Source organism: Diospyros lotus, chromosome 2 (assembly GCF_014633365.1).
Source record: "Diospyros lotus cultivar Yz01 chromosome 2, ASM1463336v1, whole genome shotgun sequence".
Lineage (NCBI taxonomy): Eukaryota > Viridiplantae > Streptophyta > Magnoliopsida > Ericales > Ebenaceae > Diospyros > Diospyros lotus.
In genome coordinates, this window is record NC_068339.1 from 36,308,452 (window position 1) to 36,319,456 (window position 11,005).

Genomic DNA, 11,005 nt, shown 5'->3' on the forward strand with positions numbered 1-11,005 from the left:
CTAGTAGACTCATTTTCTATGAATGAATGAGTTGCACCAGGGTCCACCAATGCATGTACAAGAGTAGTGTGGATGAAGAGCGTACCTTCCACCACGCTCAGGTCAATATCCGCCTCCGCCTTTGCCAGGTGAAACACTCGAGCTGGTTGTGGACCCGATTTTCCTTTTGGCTTCTTTCCTTGGTCAGATTTGCCTCGCTAGGGGCAGTTCTATGCATAGTGTCCCCGCTGTTTGCAAGCATAACATGTCACCTCCCTTTTGGGCCCTTCCTCGATCTTCAATGTTTTCCTCGAGGGGCAGTCTCTCGTAAAATGTCCAGTTTCTCCACAAACAAAGCAACCTGCTCCCTTACTTTTGGTCCCACACTTATTGCAAGCATGTCTTTTCTGGCACTTCTTGCAATACTTTTCCTTTTTAAATTTGGCTCCTTCCGGCTTCTTGAATTGGGCTATTGGAGGCTTTGTTGACTTGTCTTTACTCTCCACTTCTTTTTTCAAATCACTGCAGAGCTTCCGTTCTCCTTGAGCCATCATGTTCCTCTCAACGATAATGGCCTTCTCGACCACATCCTCAAATGTGCGAATGTTCCATGCGTACAGAACTTGCTTAACTTCTTTTCTGAGTCCTTGGAAAAACTTCTGGGCCTTCTCAAAATTGTTAATGGTGTATATGGGCACATATTTTATCAACTTGGAAAACTTGGCTTTGTACTGTACCACGGACATATCATCTGTTTGAGCCAACTTTAAGAACTCTTGCTTTTTCACCTCTCTCCAGTACTTGGGAAAGTATTTATCATTAAATGCAGTCTTAAATTGTTCCCAAGTAATAGGTGTCACCCGTACATCCCCATTTTCTTGAATAGTATTTCGAGTCCTTAAGACTCCTAACATAGACTTCCACCAAATAGCTGCTTCTTCTTCTAACATAAATGTTGCACATCTTACCCAGTGCTCTTCAGGGCATTCTAAGTGTTCCAGCAGCTTTTTTGTTTGCTACATCCAATATTCTCCCATGCTTGGGTCCACTTTCGAGTCACTCTTAAAACTTGGCGGATGTAAATCCTGATACATCTTCATCCAATTTATGGTAGAGGTTTCTGATCTGTTCATTGAACTCATCATCATTTCAACAAACCTTTCAAATGACCTGTCACCACTTGGCATCCCTGAGCCGCTTCCTTCTGGGATGTCTCGAGATGACGACTGGGCCTGGCCCCTCCTTCTGTTAAGTTGCTCTTCACGATTCATCTGCACAATGGTACAAGCGACATTCATTTTCTACTACACCATAACCACACATACATGCATAACACAAGTTTTGAGCAATGCTATACAAGATGAAATTTTCCAAGGTGACTTATATAAACAAGATCCAAGCTTACAAGAGAGCTTTCCCCTTTACAAAAGGATTTCAAAGAGAGGAAAAGCCTATAATCACCCTGAACCAAAACCACACGAAGACAAAATACATCATATTTCCCCCCCCCCCCAGCCCCACAAAACCCAACCTTCTGAGCTCACCAGTCACCTAACATGACTTAGCTCTACCCACGGCCTCCACATCATAACCCTTGCCACTAGGCCCACATGATGCATCAATCACATAGCTACTCTGAGGCTTGCCTGGGATAACCCCACCTCGGAGCTTCAAACTGATTGGGTCGCTGTAGTAGATTCTAATCTGGGTCTCGGAATCCTCCGAGGGTTCCTCATAAGGGGCTTCAGGAGAATCTACCTCCCTACCAAGGTCTTCTTCAGAATCGTCTATGGATTCATTATTTCCCACGCTTTCTTCATTCGGTCTCGCATGCCCACGGACGACTTCTCTGGACTGCCACACGTCCGTCTCTCGGATCATCTCAACGAATAAGGCAAAGTTTTGGGACACTCGTGGACGCCTAGCAATCCTCCTCGCGTACCGCCTCCATTTTCCATGGAGTAACTCCTTCACATAGTGCACCTTTATTTCTCCCAATAAACCAGGAGGTAAGTGATGTTCTACCCTTGTGTTTAGTTTTGATGATGAAAAATAATACCTTGTTTTATCCCTAAGTCATGAGTCAAGTCTATGATTTTCAACAAAAATCAATTTCAAGTGCTTTGTTAAAATGAAAACCAAAAAGATTTATGATTTTCTATATTAGTTGGAGATTTGAAAGTCAAGTATTTAGTCTTAAAAGAATTTCCTAAAATGATTTTCAAATTAGCTTTGAAGTCGTTGGTCAACATAGAGCTAAAATTGTTCTAAGGCAAAAGACCAACTTGAACATAAATGTGTTTGATGAAAATCCAATCTTAAGTATGAAAAATCATTTATGTTAATCTCATTCTTCAGAATAAGCTTTCATATTTTGAAGCGTGCATGAAAGATTTTGGCTTAAAACTTAAACGTATGAAAAATCCTTTAGTTCATGCATCATGTCTTGAAACTCGTTTTGATAACGTTTCAATATTTTTTCTAAGTCTGAAAGACTAGCACCTTATAAGGAGACATATATGAAAATGTTTCCTTTTTAGAAAACTAACTCCCGGTAATTCAATAGCTAACATTCATTAGTGATAAAATAATTTTTAACGAATTTTTCAAGAAATAGAAAGTGTATATCTTGGAGGTGGTAAAATCGCAAAATCATAAGTTCCTACTAAAATCCAAATTCTACTTTTTTATTCTTATGGATTTTGATTTTTTTGATATTTTTATTGAATCGAAATGGGGGGTACTTTCTTATTTACATTTATGTATTAAAGTAAATGAAATGTAAATATGTTGTAATGTTTCCAAGCTTCATTCTGTTGAAAATCTTCCTCATCTGTCGACTGTGTGCTTCAATTTGTCGACTATGCATAAAGATAGTCGACTATGCTTGTTCAGTCTGTTGACTATATCTTATATCTGTCGACTATGCATAAAGATAGTTGATTATGCTTGTTCAGTCTGTCGATTATATCTTGTATCTGTCGATTATTTTTACATTTGTCGACTATCAAGTAAGGATAGTCGACTATGGCTTTTCATCTATCGACTATTTTTGTTCATGAATTTCAAAATTTTCCTTGTATTTTTTATCTATTGACTATGTAAAAAGATCTGTCGACTATGAGAAGTTTTGGTTGAGAAATAGTCGACTATGCTTTCTTATCTGTCGACTATGCCTAGTTTTATTTGGAGAAATAGTCAACTAACCCATTTGATCTGTCGACTATGTGTTTCACAGAAACTTACAACGGCTAGTTTTTCAATCTCCAACAGCTAGTTTCTCATTCTCCAATGGCTCAATAATGGCTAGTTTTGTGCAAGACTCTTGGGATGCTTATATATACATATCAAGGAGATCAAGAGAAGGCTAATGGACGAGAATGAAATAATTTGAGCTTACTGTTACTCTCATTTGTATTTACAGTGATTGTGCTTCATTTTTTTCTCTCTTCAAGGCTTTGATTTTAACTTGTATTAATTCATTCAAGCCTTGTTTTCATTGTGAGAGAACTTGTAACTAAGAGTGTCAACTCTTAGCATCTCATTTACATTTGTATCACTTTTATTTTCCTAGCTTATTATGCTAGAGGACTTGCTGCCTGAAGCAAGGGGTTGAATTTCCTAGCTTGTGTAGCTAGAGGGCCCATTTGATTGGGAGGTTTGTAATTCCTAGTCTTGAACTAGAGGACCTACTTGGTTTAAGTAGGGGGGTTTTAGTGGATGGTTTGAAAAATCCTTAGTGAGGAGCTAAGGTAGTGGATTAGGCTTGGGTTAAGCCGAACCACTATAAATCCTTGTGTTTTCTTGTGTTTGTGTTCTTTGATATATTTATCTTTCCAAACATTTCATTATTCCTCACTTGGTTAACATATTTATCTTTGTTCATTTGTCATTTTTATGCTTTACGCTTTAAAACTCTAAAACCCCAATCTATATCAAAAAGTTTTTCAAGTTCTATTAATTAAGTTTTTAAAATAACCAATTCACCCCCCCTCTTGGTGTGTGCCATAGCACCTCTCGGTCTAACAGTAAGGCTGTGCCCGGGGTCTCCGCTGTGACATCTTCCACCCCGTTGAGGTAATGCTGGATAGACTCACCGGGTCTCATAATTGATAAGGCTAAAGTCCATTGGGCCTTCAGCCTCCGGATGTAGTCTCGCACTAGCCACACTAAACGAAATGGGGTTCATCTCTCCATACCTATGCACAAAACACCACACCATAGACATTAACCCAAGGACATCACCACCACAACAATCATATCAGCAAAACTATAATGTCCAATAATCATGAAATCCCATCTCAAACTAAAATCACGATCTGATACCAAACTGTAACGCCCTGCTCCCACCTATGGGTGTTACTCACGAATAGCCAACTTACTATTCACACGCTAGGGCAAAGAGGAAGAGACGGCTACGTTTCAATGAGAAACGACCTAGGTGGGAACTAGGCTTTGCCCTCCCTTCGCTCCACTCAAGGATCCGGGAAATATCGAAACGACCCCGTGATAATAAAACCCGAAACCTCGCAAAGAGTCACCCCTTCTCAAGCTCTTAATGAAGAGCTGTGGATGACTTCCTAGGATCGACAAACTAAACTAACTCACTCGCTTCATATAAATTATGGCATAAGGCCTTAATTATAAGAAAATAAATTTTCTTTTCCCCAACTATTAACCTATTTATCTCACTTCCAATTCCTTTAGAAAAGATTTGGATTAATATTTCTTTGGAAAAATTTAATAAAATTTTCCTTATCAAATCTCCATTGATTTTTCTTTTTAATTATTTCAAAATACCTCAAATTTCCAACCCTTAGGAAATAAATTTTGAAATACAAACATCAAGCGTTCTCATCCATTTTTCAAAATTTAAGGAAAATACTCCATTATTTATTTTCAAAAATATAGGAATTTTCCCACAATTGTCTCAAAATTTATATTAATTTAATAATTAATTTGGAGGCTTAAATACTCATTTATTTAATTATTTAAACATGCTTTTATTTCTGAAATTTCCCAAAATAACATATTTTATTAAATAAATAGAAAATAAATAAAAAGAATCTCAACAATAGCAGGGGGCGGGCAGCAGCAATCAGCCGCGCCGATCGCGCGCCCGCTGGCTACCCAGCCGCGCACGCGCTGGCCGCCTGCCATGCGAGCGCGCGCATGCTGCATGCGGCCGCGCCCAGCCACGCGCCCTACGCCAGCACACTACCCCCAGCCTTTTTAATTAAAAAGAATATTTTTTTTTCCTTTTAAACCAAACTTTCCAGAATTCTTAAATACATTGAATACCCTCCGAAACATCCAAGTTTTCCACCATTCATCCACATTAAGCATTCATACATATTTAATTAAAATAAATACAATATCCATACACAAAACCATACACCAACACATACATTCTTCTTGCTTCATTACCTTCAACCTTCCAAAACTCCCTTTCCTTTAGAAGATTCCCCACCTACATAGAGGTCAAAGGACCTTATGAGCCAATGCTCAGTAAGGGTGCTATGCAAATGTAAATGTAATATGAGAAATAAACATGTAATGCAAATGCAATGCATATAATGGGTAGTCCTCCATGCCCTCATAACCACTCAGGTTAAGGCACCAACCAACCCCTCCCTCATCACTAGTCATCCATATGGCCATAGGTCCACTAGAACACAAACATGCAAATATGACCATTACATGCAACTCATACAAAACAATTACAAATGCAAGCAAACCCCACCACTTGGGGTCATCCCTTACCTCTTTTTCCTTGAAACTTCAAGCCCTCACTTGCAAAGACTCTCTCTTTAGCTTTCAACCACCTTAAGAAAAGAATTCTTAAAGCATTAATGATCTTGAAGACTAGAGAAATGAAAGGAGAATGAAGACTTACTTACTTTCTAGAAGAGATTTAAATCAAGACTTACCTTTCTTTCCTTTGGAAGCTCACAAGAGAACTCTCCTTGATCTCTAATTTCTTCCACCAAGCAAAACCTCCTCTTAGAAATTTCTCTTCCTTTATATATAATGTCTTGACATCTCACAAGTTCAAGACTAATTTCTAACCCTTGATCAATCTTTTGAAGAACAAATCCTAACCCTTGAAACTAGCACAATCCTTGTGCTTTTAATAAACTTAATCCTACCCTTTGATTTAGAAAGAACTAATCTCTACTCTCTAGAAAAACACAATCCTTGCCATTTAGCCTCTTTAAATCTCCACCCTTGATGATAAACTAGAGACTAAATCTCCATTATCCATTCCTTTATTAGGCTTATTAAATATTTGTTTATTTGTAAATTTGGCTATCATGCCACTTTCAAGAATCAATTGTAGCCATTAGATCTTGATCATTTCCAAGCTAAATCCTCAACCATTGGATCAAAGCTCCAATTCCCATAATTCCCAATTTTCAAAATTAAGAAATATTGACTAATTTCAAGATTGACTAATATCCAATTTCCTTTTTCATTTTCTTTAATTACTTTAATGATGACTCTCACTTAATGCTTGAGAGATTATTTCCCTTTTCTTTTTGACTTACTTTAATCTCACTCTTGTTCCACAAGATCATGCCAAGTGTCCCACTTACACTTAATCCATCTAATTTCTTATTCCCATATTTAATTAAATCCCTTCCATGAGATCTTGCCAAGTGTCACCAATCTACCTTACTTGGCTTCCATTTTAATTCCACATTTTCCATTCATTTTTCCATGCATTTAAACAATAATTAATTTCTCCCAAAATTCTCTAATATATAAATATTTTCTCCACAAAATAATTTACCTTTTATGGGACGGGACTCTAAATTACCGTTTTGCCCTTCTTAAGGCATCCTATATATTATGTGCCTTCTCTTTGATTCAAGGGCAATTATGGTAATTTTCATATACCATTATTCTCTTAATTGACAATTTTATCATGACTCATCGAAGGTATTACACTTTCCTTAATTCCACTTAGGAATTATTAAATACACTTCAGCCCTCCAAGGCCTTAAATTATTATCATGAAGCCACTCCTAAGCTCAATTTCTTCAAAAATTAATATCCGACTTTTACTCGATAAAGTTAATTTCGTCTCAGCGCATGCAAGGGGCCTTTTCTCTACCCGAAAACACTTCAGGGTTTCCTTACTCACAAAATCGGACTACCCCTAGGGTCCCCTCAGCTTTCTAAAGGTCTCCTACTATCATTTGGTACCAGCACCCATTCAGGCTTATACAAAATTTATTTCAACAATTATTCCAATTCGGACTGCTTCCAGCGTCATTAGCCTCACCTCGAGATGCTTGTCAATCTCATCCCCTCTTCCTTGGACATCCAAGTCTCGGGGCATTCACTGCCATCGATTTAACTACTTTTATTAATTAATTTTTTGAAATCAACTTTCGGCCTTCCCGGACCACCCGAGGTCCTTTCAAAATAACTGGTAATTATTCTTTTCCCACACCATGTAATACTAGGTATTATATGGCATGAGAAGGTCTATTGGGATCTCTTAATAAAGTGAGACTCGCTATGTGTGAGCCTTGCTTTGCTGGTAAAGCCAAGAGGAAACCTTTTAGTATGGCTTTCCATGCATCTTGTCCTTTGGAGTTAGCACACTCCGACATTTGTGGTCTTATAAATGTGAGGGCACGTCATGGTGCATCATACTTTATTACCTTTATAGATGATTATTTACATTTCGGTTATGTGTATCTAATTTCTCACAAGTCAGAAGCTTTAGATTGCTTCAGACGCTTTGTGCATGAGGTTGAAAATTAGATGGATAAGAACTTAAAAACTCTTTAAACTGATAGAGGTTGTGAATCTCTTTTTGATCAGTTTAGAAGTCTATGTGAGGAAAAAGGTATAGTTCGGCACCTGACAATTCTTAGCACTTTGCAACAAAATGGTGTTGCAAAATGCCATAATAGGACTTTGTTGGAAATGGTTAGATCAATGTTGGCGCTGGTGAATCTACCGATTAATTTCTGGGGAGATGTGTTGTTGACTGCAGCCTAAATACTTAACAATGTTCCAAGCAAGTCCATGCCCTCTACCCCATATGAGTTATGGACTGGTAAAAGCCCAAACTTGAATCACTTGTGGCCTTGGGGGTTAGCTAGATATGTTCATAGCACATCCCACAAGTATGAAAAACTTGGACTGAGAGCCAGTAAAAGGTGTTCATTCGGTATCCTACGGATTTAAAAGGATAAGTCGTGTATGGTGAACACCCTAGTGGGGGTTTGACTGAGATAGAATCTCGGGATGTAGAGTTTCTTGAGGATGAGTTCCCAAGAATTGGTGAGGTTGATAAGGACTGCCAATTATATGAGTTACAAGAGGAAGTTCATTTGGTCAGTGGCAGGATTCATGTAGTTAGTGGGAGTGAACCCATAGATAGTACCTTGGAGATGCAAGCAATTCAACGCAGCCAATGTGGGCTTATCCCTAGTTGTCATTTCGATGACATTGAGGGAAGGGTACTTATGTGTGCCATGTAGGATGACACTGAGCTGACTTCTTATGAAGAAGTTTTAACCTTCCTAAACTGAGATAAATGGTTGATCAATATGAAAGAGGAAATGGACTCGATGGACAAGAAAAAGGTGTGGGAACTTGTCGATCTTCCACCAAATAGAAAGATGATTAGCAACAAGTGGGTCTTGAAAGTCAAACGTCAAGCTGATGGATCGATCGACAAGAATAAGGCCCGGTTGGTCGCGAAGGGTTATACCCAAATGGAGGGTGTGGATTTCTTGGAGACATTTTCTCTTGTGGTGATATTTGACTCTATTCATGTGATTCTAGCCATCGTTGCTCTTTTAGATCTTGAGCTACACCAGATGGATGTCAAGACAACATTTCTCAATGGAGAACTAGACGAGGAGATATACATGGATCAACCCATCAATTTTGTTATTAAAGGGCAGGAGGGCAAAGTGTGCCATCTCAAATTATCCATATATGGTCTCAAGTAGTTTTTTAGACAATGGTATCTACGATTTCATGAATCCATTACCTCCATAGGTTTGACCATGATGGAGGAAGACCATTGTGTGTATGTCCAAAGGATAAGAAATGGGTTCTTGATTTTGTCCTTATATGTAAATGAAATCTTATTGGCTAAAAACAACTTGGAGATGATCAACGCCATTAAGGAATGGCTATCCTTTGTCTTTGAGATGAAGGATTTAGGGGAAACGAGTTACATCCTCAAAATTAAGATCTCGAGGGATCGCTCAAGGAGGCTTTTGAGTTTGTCTCAAGAGACTTACCTTCGTAAGATCCTTAAACGATTTAATATGGATAACTCAAAGCCTGTTGATACTCCAATTGATAAGGGTTTCACCTTGAGTACTAGTTAGTGCCCTAAAACAGAGGAAGAAAAGAAACTAATGGAAAGAAACCATACGCCAATGATATTAAGAGTCTCATGTACCTAATAAAGTGTACTAGTCCTGATATTTGATTCGTCGTTGGGCTAATAAGCAGATACTGATAGCATGCATATTTATACCATATTTTGGCATTTCACTTCATTCTTATTAGGCCATTTGAAGTAATTTTTGCTGATATTTCATTGTTTCTATTTTATTATGCTTCAAATTGTCCTTACACTATTTTCTATCTTACCTCTATGGATCCAGGATTTAGGGAATATTGGATGGGCTAGAGAAGTGGCTCACTAAAGGAGCTTGGGCTTACTTTCAAGGAGCAAACTTGGGCTTACTTTCAAGGAGCAAACTTGGGCTACTCAAATTATGCTGTTTTTGGGCTTACTTGTTTTTTGTTGGGCCAGGCCCAACCCTAGCCTCCCTAGCTTTCCTTTCTTAGCCATGTATTTAAGGCCTCTTAGCATTAATTTTCAGAGGAGGATGATATAGAAGGAGAGGAGAAAATAGAGAGGATTCTGCCCGTTTTTTGTTATTGTAGCATTTTTCTGTTTTCTACATCTTTTGTTCCATTCTGTTTTCCTTGCTGTAATGATAGGCTAGAACATTTTGTAACCGGTTGTGTGTCTTGAATCCATGTGGAATTTGAGTCCCGGATGAGCTACAAGAATCTGGTTTGTTGTTTGTTTCTTATTCATTTCTATTTGGTTTAGTTTGAGCAGATTTGTGAATGCATGGAGTTCATGGCAGGTTTGTGTGAACTTGCATGGTTTTATTTTCTGTTAAATGCTTAAGAGAACAGAATGTTATAGCCGGTTGGTATAACATCTCGGAAATGAATATTATGTGCTTGAACGGTTGTTCTTGCATAGGTCCGGATAGGTTGAATAGAGAGTGAATGGTTGCATTTTGTTTGCAAGAGATTTCTGCATTCATTTTGTTATTTCCAATCATTCTAATCCTTGGACGGTTGTTGGGGATGCTTTGAGTTTGTTTTCCAGAGATCAAAACATCTAGCAAGCCAAGACATATAGGTTGGACAAGGAAGATTCCACATAGGAGACAAATACACAGCCGGTTGCATATCTTTTACTGATTTTTCATCATCTTTATCTTTCTATTTTGTTAATTAGTTTTCTGTCAAAACCCCCCCCCCCCCAAACAAACTGTTATTTGTATTGGTTCTCCTTGTTGGTAGAAGAAGGTGAGGCTCCTTGTGAGAGATGACCTAGGGTGCACTTTGCTGCAAACTAGAGAAGAGATTCATAGATCTCTAATTCTGGAGCGGTTCGACAATCGCTGGCCAGATACCAAAGTAATCCAGGTGAGAAACAATGGAAAGTTGTCAAGAGAATCATGAGGTATCTACGTGGTACTTATGATTATGTCCTGGCTTTCCAAAGTGAAGATATGAAAGTACGTGGTTACACTAATGCTGATTTTGGTGGAGATATAGATGATAATATCTCTACATCAGCATATGTTTTTACTATTGGTGGATGCTTTATTTCTTGGCAAAGCAAGAATCAAGATTACGTTGCTTAGTCAACCATGGAAGCAAAATATGTGGCTAGCTCAAAAGTTGGAAGAAATGCATCCTGGCTTAGTGCTTTCCTTCGAGAGCTCGAGGTAAC

At 38.3% G+C, this 11,005-nt stretch overlaps 1 protein-coding gene across 1 annotated transcript; it reads right to left on the minus strand.

Moving 5' to 3' along the window:
* Positions 1-209: 209 nt before the first annotated feature.
* LOC127794794 (uncharacterized) lies at positions 210-929 on the minus strand. The gene has a single exon (XM_052326046.1). The coding sequence runs from the start codon at positions 927-929 to the stop codon at positions 210-212; it is 720 nt and encodes a 239-aa protein (XP_052182006.1).
* Between the last annotated feature and the right edge of the window lie 10,076 nt (positions 930-11,005).